At 38.1% G+C, this 23,612-nt stretch overlaps 1 protein-coding gene across 1 annotated transcript in view; it reads right to left on the bottom strand.

The window, feature by feature from the left end:
• Positions 1–23,612, bottom strand: part of LOC110166375 (ephrin type-A receptor 5-like) — a 151,746-nt gene that overhangs the window by 8,456 nt on the left and 119,678 nt on the right. The window contains 6 exon segments of the mRNA XM_055153197.1: positions 6,713–6,862; positions 12,697–12,838; positions 12,930–12,997; positions 20,917–20,978; positions 22,490–22,675; positions 23,289–23,414. Of these exon segments, the coding sequence (XP_055009172.1) occupies positions 6,713–6,862; positions 12,697–12,838; positions 12,930–12,997; positions 20,917–20,978; positions 22,490–22,675; positions 23,289–23,414 (734 nt within the window).

Raw genomic sequence — 23,612 nt, 5'->3', positions numbered from 1 at the left:
TTCACTACAATAGTTTGGATAATTTCAGCCCTGGAATTGCCCATTTCTACTTAACTAAAGGTAAAAAGGTAGCGGCCTCTATCTGACCCCAAAACCAACTTCCAAAACCAGCATGACTCCCCCAAAATCATCAAAACAAGCTTAGCTCTTTTATTTGTTTACGTAATTTACCCGGTGCAGTTTTAATCATCTTAGAGAAGCTTCTTTTGGGGGCTGTGAAAATTGTTAGATGAATAATGAATGAATAAATCTTGGGAGTTTAAACCCTGCAAGTTCCCAGTTCCCAGCCTTGTTCTGCCAGTGTGAGACGCAGAGGGGAATTCATTTTTCGAGTTCATGACAGTTTTTACTTGTGTCAAAATCCACACTAAAGACAGACTGTGAAATGCAACGCACGCGCAAGAAGGGAAGGGTGAGACTGCAAATCAAATTACCGCTGAGATGAGTGGGAGGAAGGGGAGATCACAGGAGGAGCCGAGGGGAGAGGGAGAGAGGGGTTGTGTCAAATAGACTGGCATGGCACTGTTAAAAAGGGTCAGTGGAGTGAATAGAGAATACGATGCACTGTACTGAGTGTGTGGTCCACTGTCAAGAAGTAGAGATAATTGAAGCATTATGCTGGTTGGACAGAAAAGAATTATTCCAACCAAAAAGCAGGTTGCTATCTTGAGCATACCAAGCTGAAGTCATACACTGTTGTGTTTTTAAAGGGCCCATATTACACTATTTTCAAATCTATGTTATAATGTTGTTTCCTCATCAAAAACATACATGGAGTTGTGTTTTGTTTCATTCACACACGTTTAACACACCCTGCATATTTAGGCTGAGTTCTTCTCTCAAATAGAATACCTTGTGATGTCATTTTTTTTAAAAGTTATGTTTATGAAGGACATCACAATCACATTAGACAAGCCAGATACATTGCTTTGAACGATTTAACACAAGTGCAAGTTTTCACTAGCCTGATTTATCAGCTGGTTTCACTTCGTGGGAAACCATCTGACCTCGCAGCATTAGGATCCGTTCGCTCAATGGTAGGTGGGGCTTTTTTTAATTTAACCAATCGCTTCTATTTGATCGTGGCATATGTAATGCGCCGCTAACTGGGCAAACTGGTATATTAAGCTTTTCCCAAATCCCGTAGGAAGAAGGGCAATAACGTCTTTCCCCTTGATGAAATTCATCAAACATTCTCTTTGTTCCGACTTTAAATCCTCGACCTCGGGAATCGTTGCCAACACAGAATGTATGGCTCTTCGCTGATTGGCTGGTGCCTGGACTTGAACTTCCGAGGATTTTGCGAACCATCTTGTGTATTCCGATTCCTGACCGAGTCACTGGATAAAAATGAAATTGACTGGAGGCACTAGATGGCGCCAGCCTGGCTAAGTTTTCAACACCTGTTCATATAAAAAAATAATAATAAAAATCTACAAGACAAGACACATAAGTTACATACAGATAAAATATATACAGTCCATTTTCAGATTTTCAGTGGATGCATTTTTCATTGGAAACATAAAATCAAAATTTAATTTAATACGATTTAAATTTGTTGTTATTGGTTTCAAATTTTAAATCATCTGGTGAACAGTTCCACAGTCTGGCCCCTTTAGCAGAGAAACGACTGGCAAAGAGTTTTCCTGTACATAGGAACAAACACAGTTACCACTAGTAGCACCTCTTGTGTTAGGTCTGTGTGTACAGTTTATGGTCTTGGCCAATTCTCAATACAGTGGTGTATCCCAGTTAAGACACTTTCAAAAAGCATTCAAGATTATTAAAATTGAAAATTTCAAAGTTTATTTCAAAGTTAAAAATTATGTTATGTTTCTTTAAAATTTCACAGTGCCAGTGTCTGGGCTTTTTGTCAAGGACCTTAAGGGTCATTTTCTGTGACCTATGTCATGTGGTAATACAGGAAGTGCTCCACTGTGTTTCTAAACTCCACACGTATTCACTAGAATCATTTGGAGAATTTCAGCCATGGAAGCCAAACTCTACTGAACTAAAGGTAAAAGGTAGCTCAAAAACTACCTCTCCATCACATCACAAGGTGGAACTGAGCATTTTGAGCTTTGAGCAACCCTTTACTATTAATTAGTGAGCCTACAACTCCAAACATGTGTGAATGAAACAAAACACAACTCCAGATATGTTTTTGGTGAGCTAACAACATTCTAACATGACTTAAAGCTCACAAGAGTTAATTTTGTGTAATAAAGGATCTTCAAAGTAACCAAAAGTGGTACATCACCCGCATGATTCAATGGAAAGTAACAGCTTATACTTGCAAAAAGTGCTGATGGAAATAAGATACGTTCTATGCCATGTGGAATATTATAGCCAAAGGAACAGCATTTCCATGGAAACAAACATGACCTGGAGTCCTCCTCACGGCCAAATAAGATTTAGTCAGAGCAAGGATACAATGTTTGTGTGTGTATGTGTATGTGTTAGAGCAATAAAACATTAAAAACATGCTTTCATTGTCTGTTTTTGGCTAAAACGTTACTAGGTGGAGTTTTAATGAATTAAAATAAATGAATGCAAATAAAAAAATCTAACGTAAAAATGTCCATTACGTAAGAGAATTGTGTCTATACCAAAGAGAGCCCTATGAGCACCGTAGCAGCTGTAGGTATACAAACTGCAATAGCAAAATAACAGAATTTACATTTAGACTGAGTGTTGTCCAGGAATTAAATCCACATCCTTGCTCAGAGGCAAGTTAGATATTAAGCATTAATTTGTACCTTAGCTACATAACTAAGCCATTTTCTTTAATATCATAATTTAGAAGTTCAAAGAACTTTATATTTATTAAAATGCATAAGGCAAAAGGTACAAAAGTCATACAGCATAATGAATTCCTCATGTACATCCAGCATTTTAAATTTTACTAACACCATTCTTGCACCTAACTCTAGAAACACTGCAAGTTCCTACACTGTGGGACTAATACAGATTTTTTTTTTTTTCTAACAATTCACATAGTTGAAGTTATCACAGATGTGTCACAAACAGAGGTGGGTAGAGTAGGTAAAAAACTTCAAACGTCAGTACTTCAAAATAATAATACTCAAGTAAAAGTACACAATAGTAAAGTAGTGGTCCAAGAAATTAGACTGTTTCATCAGCTGGTTTCACTTTGAGGAAACCGTCTGACCTCGCAGCATTAGAATCCGTTCGCTTGACGGTAGGTGCGTACTTTTTTTTTAAATTAACCAATCGCTGTTATTTGGTCATGACGTATGTAATGCACCGCTCACGGGGCTAACTGATATATTAAGCTTTTCCCAAACTTTGTAGGAAGGAGGGCAATAACGTCTTTCCTTTTGATAAAATTTACCAAACATTCTCTTTGTTCTGGCATTAAATCCTCTCTCGGGAATCGTTGCCCACACAGAATGTGTGGCTCTTCGCTGATTGGCTCTCGCACTTCCGGGGTTCTTGTAAACCATCTACTGTATTCCAATTCTTGACCTAGTTGCTGGAGAAATGAAATTGAGAGGAGGCACTAGGTGGAACCAGCCTGGCTACCAAGAAATTACTCAAGAGTAAAAAAAAGTACTTGGTAAAGTACAGGTAGCGTAAGAGGTAATATCATGTTTTAATGTTAAGTTAATGTCATTGGAATAATAAAACAATAAAAAGAAAACTTTAAATATTGAATTTTCAAAGGATGTACCACAAAAGTTAGAACAAACTATATCATATCTGAAGGAGCGGTGCAAGAAACATGAATGTTAAAATCGCCAACATAAAGCTTCTGTCACTCGTTAACTTACTCACAGTGGGAAACGTCACCAATTTATTTACCCAAGTAAGAATACTGTTACTTTCAGACAAAATACTCCTCAAAGTAGGAGAAAATGTATGGTGTCTCTTAAAAAATGACTCATATGAAGGTAACTGAGTACTAAAAACACATATTGCAGTAAAAAATATACACAACTTGATCTGCACTATAATGACTCAACGCATTCAAAATCACCAATGACTTTTAAGCGAATGAACTTGCAAAGTAAAACTCGATGAAGACATTTCGCGAGACGATTGAGAGGCAACTTAATCTGTGCGCGGGAGGGGCGGGGTGTGCCGGTGCTCAGGCTCTGGCTCTTCTCCGCACAGATCACAGAAAATCCGCCATAACGCTTTCAATTAAACATCAAACGGCAGCTCTCCTCTCTGCTCTCATCCTCGGCGAGCTCATCTCCAGACTGCTGCTAGACAGAGTGCCTAATAACCCTGGGCGGCAGAGAGGGGGCGGCTGGTGGAGGAGGGGTGATAGAGAGAGGACGGGTGCTGGTGGGGGTGAGGGGGTGCACCGGGGTCAGCGCCGGGGTGAGCGTGCGTGTGCGTGTGTGTGTGTGCGGGTGGGAGCTAAACTTTTAACTCTATTGCACAGTGTTAAGAAAGTAAGCCATCATCGCTTCTCTTCTTTGGAACTTAAGTGGGGACTGCTAATGCAATTTGAAGGCAAGTGGTTTTTGAATGGCTAAATGATGATGGTGAGAAAGTAATTTTTGCGTACTAGATTAATTATGTAATCTAAACTACAGATATGCTCTTTGTAAATATTTGTAAAGTCTTGTGATCAACGTACAAAAGCAACCAGATAATTTGGAAACTTTGTGATGAATAGGGGCACATTAACTTAAGTTTTTCTTCTTCCCACTCCTATTGCTTTTCTGTTATTTACAACATTGTTTCCCAAAGACTGGGTCGCGACGCTCAGGTGGGTCGCAAGAGATTTTTTTCGGGTCGCCTTGTCATGATCTGCATGTAGGTCTGCAGCATAGACCACATGTATGAATGGACATAGCTAAGGTGCTAGCCGGCCGTGTGCCAAATAGGAAGTCCATCAGGAGGCTCTTCTGACTCCTTCTGACTCTAGCTCCAATTGACTTACATTAGGATCTTTTCGCCCCTCTATCTGTAAGTGCTGCAGTGAGCCTCGTCATTTTGGTCTTAAAACGTTTGTATTAACCCGCTCTACATGATCCAGATTTTTTATTTTTTTGCTATTTTGTTCGTCAAAAAAATCCTATTCATAACATAGAGCCTGACTCCAAATTCGCTTCTGTAACCACTAGCATCGAGAGCCTCATTTGAGCGGCGCTGAACGTTATGGGTGACGTCACACTCACTTTAGTCCACTTCTTTTATACAGTCTATGGTCTGCAGTATACAGTTCTGACACTGATATGCGTGTTGCGCTCTCCTCCTGCAACCCAGACTGGAATGCATTACAGAAACGCAGACAGGTCCACCTATCTCATTAGAAATGTTGAAAGACATGTTAAGACATGTTATGTATAATTTGTAGTCTTTTTGTAATTATTATTTTATTGACTATTTTGTTCCAGTATTGCTGGTTCAAATGAATATTGACTTATGGATAATTGGACTAACTGTACAGAAAGACACAAGTCACTCAGTCAACAATAAAATATCCTCATTAATGTTCAGTAATGGTCAAGTCCACCTTTATTTTGTTTTATTACACATAATGTCTATTGACTTGGGTTGCGAAGGTTTGTTACTTTTAAAATACGGGCCCCCAGAAAAAAGTTTGGGAAACACTGGTTTACAATATATATATATATATAGTATGTAAATGTTTCTCTCTCTCTCTCTCTCTTAGCACAAACTTGAAATAAAAACAAAATCAATCAACTATGAGCACCACACAGTGTAATTAAAATTATGCCACAAATAATTAAAGTAGTATTGTATAACTTTTCTGGTTGGTGGTCTATTCTTGGATACATTAGTGTTGGTCTTTTACAGAGTTTGGAGCAAGTGGAAAATAACATTATGGTATGGTTAAAACCTTCAAAAAGAGTAGCAATAGAATTTAAATATTGAAAGCGTTCAAGCATCGCCATGCAACTTTTTAGCTGTAAAAGACTAAAAGCTTTTTTTATTTAGTTGTTTTTATTACACTGAAAAACTTGGCAAAACGTGTGTCCTTACTCTGAGCAGACTCTTGCTTGTTACTTGTTTCTAATGAAATGTTGTTCCTATGGCTATAATCTTCCACAGTGCGGCATAAAACATCCATCCCCTTGTAAAATGTTCTTACTCTTTCCATGAAATCATGCAGGTGACATGCTGCCTCCAGAAAGTTGCATGCTGAATGTGGGCACGGCAAATGCAGAGCAGTACTAAAACTACTGTGGTTAAAAAAAAATAAAAAAAATCCACTAAACTAAATGTGCCATACAATACTACAAATATGACAAATTTTCCACAACTGCACTATATGTCACTTTCCTGGACAGAAATAATATGATGGCCTTGTTAAAAGTAAAATAAAAAAACAAAAAACACAACAACAAAAAACATTACAACAATAGACCTTTAAAGTTTCCATTCCATTTCCAGTATTCCATTGACTCTAATAATATTTGGTTGCTTTTTGAAATTATGCAAGAACTAAAATGTACTTTCCACCACACTTAGAACTCGCTGAAATCCTGCTATTACACTAATGAACACATCCCAAACCCAACTCAGAACCCAATATCTGCAAATAGCCAGCACCACCTCGAATACACACAGCATGTAACCTGGAAATAATTAGCCTAATGAACCACTGGCTACACTGCTGGGCTGGGACACTTCTTCTTTCTTTTTCTTGTAATTGCACAGAGGCTGAATGCACACATGAGCTTGATACAAAGACATATGGTATACTTACATCCTGGTTAGACATCTCCCAATATGGCCGTTCTCCGTAGGACATGACCTCCCACATGACGATGCCGTAGCTCCACACGTCACTGGCCGAGGTGAACTTTCGGTACGCGATGGCCTCTGGGGCGGTCCAGCGGATGGGGATCTTTCCACCCTAAAGGAAAAAAAATAAAAAATTTGCTAATTAGGGGGAGAAAAAGGCAAAAATGTATTAAAAGTAGTGTAATAGAATAGTGTATGTGAATTAGATGTAATGTCTGTGTAATTAGTATTATTGAAAATGATTATGGTTAATGGTCACATTTTTCTATAGCGCTTTTCCACCTTCAGGGCACTAAAAGGGCTTTACAATAAGAAACCACTCAGCCATTCACACACTCATTCATACTCCAGTGTACGCAGACACTGGGGGCGAGGTGGGTTAAGTGTCTTGCCCAAAGATACACGACAGCATTCATATGTGGGAGCTGGAATCACAACCTGTGGGTTAGTGGATCTGACCGCTCAATCCATGATGTTTATGTCGAGAACAGGAATCAAACCGTCAACCTTCAGACCAGTAGACAAATGCTCTACCAACTGAGCTACTGCCAATTAAGTCAGTATATCTTCTGAGGTTTTATTTTTTGTCAATGAATGGAATACAAAAACTATGAAGAAAAAAAAGGGAATTAAACATCAAATGTTCTCAGTGTCCTCAATTTTTGTTTTAAAAGTGGGCTTCTTTGAATACTAGAACTGTTGTTAGGGACTTTTGAATAGAATCTAAAAGAGATTCGGCTGATTTCATTAAATAGCAAATATTATCCCCTTAACGTCGACTGTCATAAATATGAGAAAAACTGTTTGGATCAAGATATGAGCCGAGATAGCGGCTGCATTCCCCCAGTGCCAGTTAGTGCACATGCAGGACCTCCCTAGGAACCTTTGGCAAGTACTTGTTTCTAGTTGTCACACATTTGCAACATACTCAAATTTCTTAATTTACCATCTACTTAAAGGCAAAACCACATACAAAACTTTTTTTTTTAAAATACATATATACATTTCTATAAATTCAGGCATTAAGGTTATGTTGGCGAAAATGTTAAGCACTTTAAAAAGTGTAGCTGTCATATTTATTGGTAAAGGTTAATAGTCACATACAGCACTTTTTCACCTTCGAGGCATTCAAAATGCTTTACATCAATGAACCACTCACCCATTCACACACACATTCATACTCCAGTGTACGCAGACACTAGGGGCAAGGTGTGTCAAGTGTCTTGTCCAAAGACACAACCGCCAAACAGTGGATCTGAGCAGTCAACCAATGATGTTCATGTTAAAAGTGGGATTCGAACCACCAACCTTTACAATAGTGGACAAACACTGTACCATCTGAGCTACTGTCGCCTATATTTACTGCATCTATGTTTTGTGCTGTAGTCTTAGTAAATTATATGCATTGAATTGTTTGATAATGTTTCATTTTATTTGTTAAAAAAAAGAAAAAAGGCCTGCTAAAAGCTTCTTGCATAGGACCTCCACAAAGCTAAAAACAACCCAGATAAGAAATCAAGTTTTAAAGTAAGTTACAAAACATTATAAAACATGTGTGCACAGCCTAGTTCTCAAACATTAACACTCTTTTAAAGCGCAAATGAAATCAAAACAAAGAAATCTGTCGTACACTTCCCCATGCACAATTCCACTAATGAGGACCAATTCAGACACACATTAATGACATCAAATCTTACATTCTTTCACGAGCCCCAATCCCTCCCCCTCCATCCTAACTGTCGGGGGCCTGCGATTCCTCTACATCTTTCGCCTCGTCTTCATTATCATGCTTTCATTGCAGAAGATAGAACAAGTTCACGAGATCACCGCTGAGCTCGGAAGGAACCCGCGCTTTCGGTGATGAGTGGCGAAATTAGCCTGATGCGGCATTGATGGAAATAAGCGGAAGGATATCTTAGGACCTGATTATTCGAAGGGTGAGAATGACTGAGGAGAGAGTCAGGAGGAGAGGATAAGGAGGCGAGGTGACTGGCAGCTCTTCCAGCGCGATGGTAGAGCCGGAGAGGGTGTTAATTGAATGTTGTGGAGACTGAGCGGTTTTGCTAATTGGGCCTTCGTCTGTCGGAAAAGGGGTTGACAGGTTGACTCCGAGTTAGGAGCGACTTAATTTAAGAATCCGCCGCTGCTGTGTCTGTGTTTTCCTACAGTGTGGACTTCCCGGTTAGAATTTGATAGGTAGCACACAGTCACACAGATGCTGCACTTGGGAGATTGGAGTGAGTGTAGACAATCAACATGGCAGCACAGTTTTGAGATTATTTTATTCCCAAGAAGTGTAGTGCTTGTCAAAACAAACCCCAAACTGTGAATGTAACCAGTTCCTATACTACAATTTTGAATGGGTTTACAGTGGTACTGAAAATGATAAAAAGGAGATGTCAGTGTACTGGTATGACTGAGAACATAATTGTACTGCAATACTTGGAAAACTGCTATCTTGACCAGTGGTATGTTTTGTTGTTGTTGTTGTTTTGCCATTCTACTTTTTCCCCCCCCTTTTTTGTGTAAAATGTTCATATTTTAATGATTCTTTGGGCTTGTTCAAACCATAGTCATGGTTCAAACTTGGTTCATTAAAACTTAAACCTGGTTTAAGTCTAATACGGACCTTCTAATATAGATTTGTTAGTCATGATTTGGATCTTTCATTGACGGTAGTCAATAAAAATTAAGTCAATAATAATAATAAGGGCCTGACAGATATACTGATTGGCCAATATTATCGGCTGAAATGGGCACTTGAAGACATATCGGCTATTGGCCTAAATTTTTTTTAGTTTATTTGTTTATTTATCAGGGACAATGCACATAAAAAACATGTGCACATGCTTGTGCTAGGTTTTAGCAAAATTGCTCATTTCCACCTTCAGTCCTTGGACAGGCTGATGTCATAAATGGTGCCCATGGCAATAAAATACAATACAATGTATATGATGCAACCATTCATCCAGTCAATCAATAAGTAAAACTATAGTCCCATTCAGTCTCAGTCACCACATCTACACAGTATTTCCATATTTACAGTTCATATTGCTGCATTCATACAGGGCAGATTAATGTGTACAGGTTTCTTGCCAATATGGGCTGATGGTCCACATGAGCAGGTTATACCTCGTTATGAAGCTTAGACTCTCTATGTTATGCCCATTTAATCCAATTTACAGACAGATAAATGTCTTAATCTGTGGCGCTGCATCAGTATTTATCAGAGGAGTAATTTATCTGAGTCTGTGATGCCATATTGCCCCTGAACGCACCCCCAGAGTCATGTCAATCACATGTGCTTGTTTACACACACATGCTGGAATATATTATATTTACGAACAATTGTTTTGAGTCAGGATTAAAAGGACACTGATTTGTGAAGATTTGTATTTTGAGAGGAGCCTCTATGAGCGGTGAGTGTTGCAAATGTATCGGTTTTAGAGCTACTTTTGGTTCTTTCTCATTGGTTAGCTCTTAGCTGCTATAGCTCCCACACATAAACAGCCTGTTTTCTCTTTCATTGGCCTAGTGTAAAGTGACTATAATGGCTGTACACACCCACATTGATATGTAAATGAGCTGTGAATAGATGTGTGAATGATCGGCATTTACGCATAATAAATTATCATGGCTCACTTGCATTTACCGCTTTACTTACTTTCTTTACTGGCTAGAATGTCATGCAAACATGCCAATAGGCCGACCTACTGTCTTTAAATATGACTGTGAAGAGGCAGAATAACAATAAATGTAGCCTAAATAAACCCAATAAACAATCCAGTAGAGCCAGACCTAAATTTTAATGAACTGAAGATTTATAGTGAATTTTTACATCACAAAATATATTGGCTTTTATATCGGTATCATATTGCCCTCAAAAAAAAAAATCCTTATCGGCCGGGCCCTAATAACAATGCATTGTAACGCAAGCACACTCCTTTTTGAGAAATGTGCTTTTCTGTTTTTACAATGTATATGTAGTATGTATATAATTATTGTTTCTCTCTTGGCACAAACTCAAAATAAACCAAATCAATCAATCAAAAAAGCTTTACAGGGCTGTCAAAGTATCTCAATTATTATCATCATTATTCATTTATTTCACACTCTGATATTACACTATTGTAGCCACTGATGTCCTGGGGTAGTCTAACTGAAGAGAGGCTGCCAGTCTATGCCATGGCCCCTCTGATCACCACCAATCACTCGTACTGGGTTGGACTGACATGCAAAGTACCCTGCTTATGTCTCTATAGCCTATTATAATTGTCCTCCATGGTCTCTTCTGACACTCGGGAGGTGTCCCTGGATGTGTGATCACAAATGTCCCCCGACGCACTAATGCAGGTGTCAATGTGTTAGCATGTGACAAAGATGTACAGTATATATGGATCCACAGAACAGGCGATATGCTTTTAGAGCAGCAAGTTACATTACATTTCACCGATACCACAGAGAAGGCAACTTTTATGTATTTAATCAGAGAACTGAACTGAAAATTGTCAGCAGTAAATGTTCAAATGCTCTCTTTGCATGCAAGGTGTATAAAGAACATTTGCCAAAAACAGGAAGTATTGTTGGATATTTGTAATCTAGAAATGTTGAATGTCAAAACAGAACTAGATGCAATGAAAAAGTAGCTTAAATCAGTTAGTATTCCTCAGTAGTGCCAAGCAATCACAGTTTGGAAAAAAATAAAACAAATCTTCATTTTTAAAGGAGACATATTATGCAAAAATCAGCTTAAATTAGCTTTTGACCTTTGTGGCCTCATCATTACCTCACTCAAAGTTGTGTTCTGATTAATTCATGCATATTTGAGTAATGCTGTGTTGTCCTGCATATCTGAAAAATGAAGTCTCTGAGTCATACATTTAGGTTTCTGAAAAGTCAAATGGTTACTTTCCAAAAAAAATACACAGAAAAGTGAAATGCCACTGTGAAAAGGCCTATCACTTCTGTAATTTTGAACAGGAAAGCAATCACCCTATTTGTATAATTAGCAGTCTTAGATCAATATTTGGTTTTACAATTACCATATTTTTCAGACTATAAGTCGCTCTCTGGACTATAAGTCACACTTTTGGGAGGAAATTTATTTTAGAAAATCACAGACCAGGAACTGACATTTCATCTCGAAACGCAAATTATAATAACTATAGAATAACTATAGAATAGAATACAACTGGCTGAAAAGGCGTCTGGTATGTTAACGTCACATATGAACAGTTATTCAGATAACTATAGCATAAACAACAGAACATAACAAGTTTACCAAACTCTCCATCTCACTCCAAATCACTAAATTCATTGAATTCACTTCTGAGCAACTCTGCGATCTCTGAAGGTAAACGGAGCACCACTTCTTCTTCTGTGTAGCTATCGTCAGACTCAGCATCAGTTGTAGTTACAATTATTCCAGCCTTTCTGAATCCCGACAGGATGGTTTTGGTTGTCACTGAAGTCCAGGCTTTGTTGTTCCATCCAGTGACTTCCAGGAAAGTTGCATGGTGCACCCTCCATTACCGTGAAGATGTGTTCTCCAAACCCTGCTTTTCTGCCATTCCCTCACAAGTTTCTCACTCACTCCAAACTTTCTTTCTGTTACTTGATTACTGTTTTTGGCTGCATATTTCACTATTTGCAGCAGGACACATGCAGGAGACATGCGGAGTAGAGCCAAGTGACAGTGGCACAGGAGTGTGAAAATTTTAATATATAAGTCACACCAGAGTAAACATTGCAGGATCACCCAAACCATTAAAAAAAAGTGTGACTTATAGTCTGAAAAATACGGTAGCCAGATGTAAAATGATGATGTACTTACAGTATATTTCAATACTAAGTACCTGAATAAAGGTATGTCTTCTTAAGTCCTATATTATGCAAAATGACTCTCTTATATTATAATATGGGCCTTTTAACTGCCAAAGTACTTACCCTTGTAGTGTAGGCTGCCTCTGCATCGTCCTCCAGTACTCGAGACAGTCCAAAATCGGACACTTTACACACCAGGTTTCCATTGACCAGGATGTTGCGTGCAGCCAGATCGCGGTGCACGTAGCCCATGTCAGACAGGTACCTGTGGTTTCCATAAAGAGAACCATATTAGCTAACAGCTGGTGTCCTGATGGTGTGTTCAAAGACAAGCTCAGAGCTCGTGCACGACATACCTCATTCCAGATGCAATCCCACGCAGCATCCCCACCAGCTGGATCACCGTAAATTGTCCGTCATTTTTCTGAGGAGACAAGGACAAAAATAAAAAGGTTAGAGCTAGAGAAATGAGATACAAACTTCATCTAATCAAAAATAAGAATGTTGGACTTCATTTACTGATACGTTTTGTCATGTGTCATTGATAAACTAGTCAACTAAAGGCTTAAAGTGGAATAGAAGTATACACATTTTTACAATAACACTATTTGTAGAAAAAAAAAAAACGGTTTGGAATGAGAAAACATGAAAAATTTAAATACCTAACCTAAAGTGTAATTTATTTACTAGTATACTGTTGATAGAAATATGGATGGACTGGGACCAAAAATGGCCCTGGACTTTTCCCTCACAAATCGGCCCAAGGTCAGTCCTCCTCTGGTCAGAAAATAAAGGTTCCTAGCATTGAACCTTGAGGCACTCCACTTAATAAGAAATGTACATTTAAAAGTCCGTGTTGAGACCTTTGGCTATGTTATTATATTAATCCACTATACGAAAAAAAAATATAAGAAAAAAATATCTTTAAAAATGTATCAATCACAATTTAATTTTAATATATACCATACAAGCATTTAAGCTAAACCCATTTAAATAATCTAAACTCCTTTCATAAGCTTTTAGTGACACTAGACTGGCTGAATGGTCACATAGACTAAAAAACAAACAAACAAACAAAAAAAAGATTTTTACAATTTGCAAACAATTTGATGATTGGATTAGAATTTAATGTATTTAATTAGCTTTTATTGGGGAGGGTCTGCCACCTGCTTGTTTCTATGGGGATGTTATTGCTGTCCCTCCAATGTTCCATGTTATGACATTAAATGCACAGTATCTATCGAGTATATATTCATTAAAAGTGTTTCTATTACACAAAAATACAGTCATTCCTTCCATGAATAATTGCGACTCTCCACAGATCTGATTTTTATTGTGGCGTAGTGCTGTAACCTGACTGTCACTTAATAAATGGGTTTAATCTACACTGTGGAACATTCTAGACAAGGAGGTGGTGGACCTTCCACTAGAAATGTTACACAGCACATCGTTAAGCCATAATAAGACTGCACCACTTGTCAATTTAAAGGTGCATTGTGTAACTTTTCTGGTGGTGGGTCTGAAAATGTTTTTCTCTATGGAGATGGTTATTACTTTCTCTGGAATGTTTCACAGTATGGCATTAAACCTTCATGGAGGTCAAACCAGACCAGGTTACAGGTCAGATCAGTGAAAAGGCAACCCTACTCACAGTCAAATGCCTGTTTTTGAGGTATTTTTGAGCTATAAAAGCACCTGGCAAAGGAGAAATTCAATTTGTCAACTGGACAAAGTTTATTTGGTTTAATACGTTCCGCAGCTCATCCAAACTGCTTCTTCGGTTCCTTAACAGAACTGGAGGTAGCTAACTTGGATGAACTGCGAAATGTATTCAACCAAATAAACTTTGTCCAGTTGACAAATTGAATTTCTCTTTTCCCATGGATTCTACCTGGAAAATTGAGGGATTTTTCACATATAAAACCACCTGTAATTGAATAACTGTAAGGTAGAGCTGTTTAATGTCACACTGTGAAACATTCCAGACAGCACAGTGACATATCCATAGAAACAAGCAGGAGACAGGCCTCCAAACAAAAAGTTACACAGTGCACCTTTAAACGACACCACAAAACACAGCCAAACAAACCCACACTTCCACCATCTTTTGTTCAGTCTTGATGTTTTTCTCATTCCGTTTCCCTCACAGTACTGTCTCTACACATGCTCCCGCGGTCATGTCTCATTTTTATATCCACATGAGTGCTTGTGAGTGCTCTCTGCTCACACCGGAGCAGCCAGGGAATCCCCAAACCAGGATAAAGAACTGCTCAAATCCTGCCCCGAGCCGCTCCATTGGCCCCTGCGCTGCCGTGAGCTTTACAACATTTCACAAAACGCTGGTCTCTGGTGGTGGAGAGAGCAGCAGAGTCAGCCAGCTTCCCCGGAGCTAAAGTCCCCGCCCCCTCACTCCGCACTGCTCTAGACCAGGGTTAACCTTCAAGCCTGAGCTCCCTTCACTGCCAGGCTAGAGGAAGACAAAGCGACTGGTATTTGTGGTAGAAGGTGCTGGATTCATACAATTTCTTTAGTGTTTCAAAGCTTTTGATTATAGACAAGATTGAAATGATACTAATTAAAGGTGCAACGTTTATTGTTGAGGGTCTGTCAAAAGCTTTTCTCCGTGGAGATGTTATTGCTTTCTCTGGCATGTTTCACAGTATGGTATTAAACTATTCTAACTTTGCAGACACCAAACCAGACCAAGTTAAAGATTAGAGAGGCAACCCCTAACATGGCTCAAACCAAGTGCCACCCAGTTTCCTTTTAGTCTGTCACGGCAAACCTGTCAAAATGATGTATCCAACTTGATCCAGGTAAAACCAAAACAAGTGTCAAGCGTTATAAGTCACTCTCACTGTCTGCCAGTGCCGCCACGTTTGTTTTGCTCCGTGTAGGCCTGGGGCTTGGGGTTGTCATCATGTTGCCTGTAACTCCTCCCCTTGCCATAGAAGCCCGGTGATTGGGCCGACCACTATTCTGGTGGAATTTAAACCGTACAGCGGGAGCACCTCAAGATCCATCATGCTGTGCAAAGTTAAAACAACACTGCTCACAGTCAGAATGCCTCTTTTTCTAGGTATATTTGAGCTATAACCCCACCTGTAATTAAATAAATGTAAGATAGTGATGTTTAATGTCATACTGTGTAACATTCCAGGCAGAGCAATGACATCGCCATGGAAAAAAGTATTTGACTGAGCTTCTGCCGGAAAAAGTTATGTAGTGCACATTTAATGTTCATGATGGCAATTTGCAAGTTTATTCTGCTTTTTACTTTCAGGCAAAAAAAGCATAATACAGATAAAATAAATAAATAAATAAATAAATACAATGGGAATATAAACTAAAGCTCTATTTAAGTCCACTAGTCCTCATTAAGACAGTAAAACTAGCCAAATAAATAAGAGCAAAAATACCAATAAATAAAAAGTTTAAAAACATAAAACTAAAGAAAATAAAGAAAAGACCCAAGTAAATAAATAAGTAAATGAACAAGGAATGGAAGTATCAATATATCAATACTGACTCAAAAGTGGTTAATGATATTGCTATGCAAATATCAATACTAAGTAACATGAGCAATCTTAAAGCTAAGCAGCGATTTTAGACATTCTACAGCTGTTTCTTCTTTGTTCTTTTTCTAAACACCTTCACCTGCTGCATTTTGGACTGACCCATCTGTGTCTGTTTGTCCTCTAGAACATATTTGAAGCCACTTTGTATATACATATTTGTTTAAATGCCCATAAGATTAGAGTAGTATCGAGTATATGTATTGAAAAAATTACCTCAAAAGTATGGTATTGTATCATGCCAAAAAGTGGTTTCAGCCTAGAAGTACTTATTTACAACATTTATTTTTACTTTTTTTTTTAAAGTAAGTGAAGTAAAATGTTTGTTTATTGATTGATTTTTGTGTAAAATAATATATCAGCAATAAAGTGACCACATAAGAATTAAATGTTGGTAACTCTGTTTTTGTGATGTTCAATTTCCATATGCAGGTGCATTTTTTACCCTTGCAATTTTTTAAAATCAACTGGATTATTCCTACTGTCACTATCTCATAATAGAAACTTACTGTTATAGCATTGATATATACCATTTGCTACATTCCATTTACTCCTAATAGTAAGTATCAGTACTCCTACTCAAGTAAAATGTTTTGCTTTTTTATGTTGACAATAAGAAATGATTTGAACATTTCTGTTTCTTGCACCAGATCATGTAGTTTTTTTTTTCTTTTTCCACATTTGTATGGTCTATCCTTTCGTGTATTTAAAATTTTGTGCATTATTTCATCTTTTGTCCTTCAAATTACATGAACTTTGATTTCTAAATTATGTGTCAACAGTTGCTCTTTAAACTACTCTTCTACTACTACTTCTTCTGAGTACTTACTTCTACTTTTGAGTAGTAGCATTCCCAAATACATTTTTACTCTTACTTGAGTCATTTCTTAGACTACTACTTTGTGCTTCTACTTGAGTAATATTATTCTGAAGTAACATTATGCTTTCTTGAGTACATTTTTTGTCACATTTCTGCCTTTTTGTTTGTTTTCCCCAGTCCAGCTCCGTTTGTCAGTCCATTCCGGTCCTCCTTTTGCTGCCTTCCTCCCTTTTCCTGCAGCTGCCTCTCATTCCGTAATCAGCCCATGCCAGTCTATATATACTCCCTCTACTCAGTCAGTCTTTGCCAGATTGTAGACCTGTAAAGACTTACTCTCAAGCTCCTGAAAACCTGAACCCTGAATTCTGAAAACCCTGTATTACCCCTGAATCTGATCTGTTTGCAACTACTGCAATTCTGTGTTTTTCCCTGTTTGTTGTCCCTGTTCCTGAGTTTACTCCCAGTTCATTTCTTACTAGTGTATTTCCCAGTCTTGGAGGATATTTCTGTTCACATTTTATATCATATATTCCTCTGTTATATTTTCAGTCTGAGTTACCATTATACATTACCTGTTAGAGGACGCTTTCCGTTATTAACTAAGACTTTGTTTGCCTGTATACTTGTGTTGCACTTGAGTCCAAATTACCTGCGTGATATTTTTGGCTACTTGACACACCTTTGAATACACTTCTCTAAAACATAATGTGCATAATTGTGAAAATAACCAAAGGTCTCTGACAATAGAAACTCACTATTGTACCACTCCATTTGCTACACCAATTTCTGTAAGTCTATTCTCCATTTCATAAAATTGCCATATGCCCTATATACTACCCTAGTAGGCACTCATGCAAACCACTTGTACATTCATATCTGGTACATACGATTGCATCAGCAGCACATGCTTGACTACACTTCCCAGACCTCTTACAAGTGAAATGAGATGTTTCAGCCTCAGGTACAAGTGATGAGTGTGCCTTTAAGTGCACTGTCCAGAGCGGTGACAGCTAATCTACCAGCCCCAGCGCCTGTGCTCGTCTCAAGGCTGTGTCATTTATCCTGGCCCCAGTACACCAGTCATCCATGTAATTGCTTCATAGAGTCTCCCGCCCTGTCCTACATCGTCTGCTGGTGTGTCCCTCCCAGGCCACCGTACAGGCTTACATCCCCCGGGGCAGAAGCTGTCGGCGTGTCAGCAGCTTCAACCAGCCACCACAAGCTAAGCAAATCTGGTTTTAAATACTGTTTGATATTTTGGCCTATTCACATTAAGTTGATTTTTGGTCAATGGTAAATGGTCACACTTTTTACATTTCCACCTTCGAGGCACTCAAAGCGCTTTATATCAAGGAACCTTTCACTCATTCAATCACACAGACACTAGGGGCAAGGGGAGTTACATGTCTTGCTCAAGGACACAATGGCAGTATTCATCTGTGGGAGCTGGAATCACACAGACCACTCAACCAACTATTTTTACGTCGAGAGCGAGGTTCAAACCACCAACCTTTGGATCACTGGACGAACACACTAACTGAGCTACAGTTGCTTTGCCAAAAGTTGGAACACATACTAATCTTGGTACAACTTCAAATAACTACCTGAATGTGTAACTTTTTAGCCAAAAAATAAGCTAAAATAAAAGGATTTTTTGCACTGAAAAACATGTGTTCTTACTGGGAGTGGCTGCTTCACAAACCTTACTCTTGTTTGGCTCTCCTGCTTGTTTCTGTGGGAATGTTGCTCCCTTGGCTATAATATTCCAAAGTATGAGATAAAACATCTCTTTCTATGGAAAATGTTCCAAAGTATGGTTTTAGCAGGTGATGTGTGACCTCCAGAAAGTCAGTGTTGATTTAGAATAGAATAGTTTTGTAGTAGTAGAGTCTGTTTCAAGATTAAACTGACATTTGTCTTCAATACAGCTTAGTGTTGTGTCAAACAAATAAAACAGTATCAACCAGTATGTTAATAAAACATGATTTTCCTCTCCAGGATATAAGACAACTACCATGTCAGGGTAGTAAAACAATAATTCCATGCATTAAATTGCAAAGTGAAAGAAAGTGTCAAAAAAGAACACTTGTCCAAATAATAGAACATAATGCATATGCAATCTAAAGGTAGGTGATCACTTGGAACCTCATGAAAGAATTCTCAGTGTATTTCCTATTTATGACTTCATAGTTCATTGTTCATTTGTTTTGTACTTTTAGCAGGTGCTTTGCCATGATTAAGAAATTAACAATAATAGCTGCCAAGAAACTGGCCTTGAGAACATAACAAAACACATAATAAACATTGCAAATTAGAATCATTAGATTAAAGCAGCTGAACTACATTGTTGTTGTTGTGTGAAAATGAAATAATGTGCTTATGTCATTATGTTGGTGTACCTTGTGCAATGAGGATTAAGATAATTATGAAATAAACAAAGTGAACATTGCAGTCAAGTCCATTCTTCTGTAAGGCTTTTTTCCAATACTGTGCTTTCATGGGAATACTTTCAGAGATTGGTAGTAGTCAGTTATGTTTACCTGAGTAACTTTTAAAAGAAATTGTACTTTTAAGAGTGCGTTTCTAGCAGCATACTGTTTACTCCCACGTGAGTAATATTGAAGTAAGTTTTGGTTCCTCTTCCCTTTGTGAGTAAGTCTAAAGTGACAAAAGCTTTATGTTGACAATATGAAATGATTTAAACATTTGGTTTCCTTGCTCCACACTTTAGATAATGTAGTTTTTTGTTTTTGTTTTTTCCAAATTTGTGTTGTCTGCCCTTTGAAAATACAAGATTCTGTGCATTATTTAAAGTTTTGTCCTTCATATTACATTGAATTCAAATTCTAAATCTGATGTTACGTCCCTACAGTTACTCTTGAAGTTACTCTTACTTGAGTAGTACTTTTTTTACTTTTACTTGTGTAATTTCTTGGACCACTACTTTGTACTTATACTTGAGTAATATTATTTTGAAGTAACATTACTCTTACTTGAGTACATTTTTGGTTACTCTACACACCTCTGAGTACACTTCTCTTAAATGGTGAATAATTGTGAAAAAAAAAAAAAAAAAAAATGTCAACCATGGTAGCCTCAAAGTAGTAGTAGTAGGAATAGTAGAAGTAGTAGGAGGAGTAGGAGTAGGAGGAGTAGGAGTAGGAGAAGTAGGAGTAGTATTAGCAGGAGTAGGAGTAGGAGAAGTAGGAGTAGGAAGTAGTAGTAGCAGGAGTAGGATAGTAGGAGGAGTAGTAGGAGCAGTAGGAGTAGGAATAGGAGAAGGAAGTAGCAGAAGTAGCAGCAGTAGGAGTAGTAGTAGTAGCAGTAGTAGTAGTAGCAGTAGCAGTAGCAGTAGCAGTAGTAGTTAGTAGTACATTTAAAAGTTATGTACAGCAGAAGATGTAGCCTAAGGTAAATTTGATATACCATAATTTAGAAGACATCTATTTGTACATGAGGCAATGTTTCATGGTAAGATTACCCAGCTTTGAAATAAATGGGTTTTTCATGGGGACAGGTTTGATATTTCATACTAATACCACAATGTTACCTTTCCAATGCAATGTTTCATATAGGTTTCATCATGTAATTGAGTTCTCTGGCGTTATTTGTATCCTGGCAGCTCATTTCTGTAATCTCTTCATTAGCGGTGTGTGGCAGATGTCATGTCATGTGAATCAGTGAACCAGCACATATGTAGAATATTTGATAAAATAATTGGCCAGCCTGCAGTTTTGGAAGGGGTAATATCATGTTGCTTTAATCCAGGTGCTTTGAACAATTAAAATGCATGGGACAGCCCTGATAACATAGCAGGTTTCAACATCAAAGTATTAATGGCTGCATTAGAGTTTGCAAATGTAATTCTTTTGAAATGGACATTCAGTTATACTAGATGAAATGAGTGTATTCAGGCCTATTGCAAGACAAGAAAAAGGATGGAAATACCTTTAGGAAAGTGTCCAGAGACCCATTCTCCATGTATTCTGTAATGATCATCACTGGCTTGCCTGAAAAAAAAAAAAAAAGTTTGACAATTGACTGTAAATCTGTGTATTAACAAACAGAATTAAATATTATGTTATTATACTTGCCCTTTGTTGTGTTTGTGTCTGTTTTCTAATATCTGCTATTATCAGTGTTTTATCTTGATTTTTTTATTATTATTTTTTACTTTTGTCTTGCTGTTCTTAAACTGTGTGTTGCAACGCTTGAATTTCCCCAATGTGACAAATAAAGGTTCTTCTATTATCGTATTTGAATTGAAAGTTGACATTACTTATAAACTGAGCCTGTTTACATCCGTCTGTCAATCAAATACCGTAATTTCTGGACTATTGAGTGCACCTGAATATAAGCCGCATCGACTAAATTTTAACAAAATTTTAAAATTTTACATATATAGGCCACACCTGAATATAAGCCGCAGGTGTCCACGTCTTCAAGAACGTTTTCAAGTTCGGGCCATCTGCTTTTATCGCCTCTGAAAGCTTTTGTTGTCTTTTTGCATTGAGTCAGTTCATCATGCTGCCGTCGCCAAAATCTCACCATCGACTCATCGATGCTGAGCTCACATGCAGCAGCTCTATTTCCTTCTTTGACACCCAGATCAATTGCCTTTTAACTTAAAAGCTGCATCATCTGCATTTCTTCGTGTGTTTTCCTTGAGGAGGGTGTGTGTACGAAGCGCAAAATAACTGTTCAAAACACAATTAATCGAGCATCTTCCTCGGCGCATTACCCCCATCTCTCCCCGCGCTCTACTCCGCATGTCTCCTGCAGACAGAGCCGTCATGTCTGGTATCATGTTAGTGTCTTGTAGGATTTCAGCAGATTTCAGGCTCTCCCAGTGGCTAGGTTACTTATATCGTTCAGGTATGATTGGATGTCCAGCTACTGAAGCTTGAGATGTTTCTTCTCGTCATTTACGCATACGGGTAAGACGTATCCCCTTCACTAATGTTAATGTAGCATAACTTATTTTATCACACGCCGATAAACTGTTTGAGTGTGTTGACAAAAGTGCTAGCTAAAGCAGCAACTTCATGTTAACCCTAGCTCCATGTGTTAACTGCACACACAGCAACACTTTCTGCACTCAGGCTGTGCGTATCCACTGCGTTGCCAAACCATAGACCGTATATATGAATGGATTATGTACCAAACAATCCGCATTGTTGTATAAGACGCAGGGTTCAAAGTGTGAGAAAAAAGTAGCAGCTTATAGTCTGGAAATTACGGTACATAATGTTTACCAATCCAATCTAAGTGCAACTTGGTGATATGGTAGTGCAGACACTTGCCTTACAGCAGTAACGTCCTGGGTTATATTGTCGAACTAAACATAGGACTTGCTTCATGTTTTACCTGTGTTGGTGCAAAGGACTAACTCTCCATCTGATTTGACTTATGTTATGTCTATTAATAAATGAGTTTGTAGCTAATATTTACCACAGAAAGATGAGACAGGAAACCAAACTATACTCAAACTAAGAAACTAAAAAAGTTACAAATCTCTTACTCTTGGTGACCACTCCCTCCAGGCGGATGATGTTGGGGTGGTTGAACTGTCCCATGATTGACGCCTCCCACAGGAAGTCCCGCCTCTGCTGCTCGGTGTATCCGGCCTTCAGGGTTTTGATGGCCACTTGGATCTCCCGTTTCCCTGGCAACCTTAGCGGTCCACAGCACACTTCACCAAATTCACCTAAACACATAACCACTGCTGTCACCATTGTAGAACAGACAGAGTGTTTCTTACACCAGTCTCATGAATTAAAACACACAGATATAATTTTTAAAAATCCTTGTTTTTCTCTTTAAATAATGATAAGGAAAAAGTGTGGATTTCATTACATAAATGTGTGTTTTTGTAGTCATATGATGAACTTTGTTGTATTTTTTTTTTATTTTTTTTAATTAAGGTTCAGGCTTAATTAAGATTGAAACTTTGTCACAATAAAGGTAAAAGTTAGTGTTTTGACTTTTTTTTTAACAGCATACTAGGTCTACTTTCTGTTTTCCTCTATTTTATTCTATATTTTCACACTGTTTGACATGTTTCAATAGTGTATTCAGTCACACAAAAACATGGCAATTTTATTTCACGGCGAACAAGTATAAAATATAGCCTATGATTCACCGCCATGCAATTACATTTCCATATTAACACGCTATATACAAGTAACCAGCCTGTTGGAACCGCCATATTTTCACGTATTGGAGCGAACGATAATGTATTCTGTGACACATTATGCTCGCCACATCTAACACTCAGACACGCTGGCAGTGGTATTAGCGTTGGCATTAGCGTCACTCACCTGCTCCTATGATGCGCTCTATGGAGATAAAGGATACGTCTATCTCCTGGGCAAACTCGTGCACAGCCTGGTTGGGGTCCTCGTAGGTCAGGGGGTCGATGTAGGTGCGGACCCCGGGGAATTTAACTGATGAGACACACACAAAACATCAATAGAGTTAAGATAGAGTTAAGATGGTGTTAAGATTGCATATAACTGAGAATTAGGAAGGATTAGGTACAGAATGAGAATGGAAATAAGGCTGTGGAAATGAGGGTGAGGTGCATTATGGTAGGTCGTGTTTTGGTGATTTCTTGTTGGTAACACTTTATAATAAGGCATACT

The sequence above is a fragment of the Boleophthalmus pectinirostris genome, unplaced genomic scaffold, assembly GCF_026225935.1.
Source record: "Boleophthalmus pectinirostris isolate CB_2022bp ecotype Guang Dong unplaced genomic scaffold, ASM2622593v1 HiC_scaffold_18, whole genome shotgun sequence".
Lineage (NCBI taxonomy): Eukaryota > Metazoa > Chordata > Actinopteri > Gobiiformes > Gobiidae > Boleophthalmus > Boleophthalmus pectinirostris.
The sequence above is the reverse complement of the archived record's forward strand: the minus strand, read 5'-3'. Positions and strand labels throughout refer to the sequence as shown.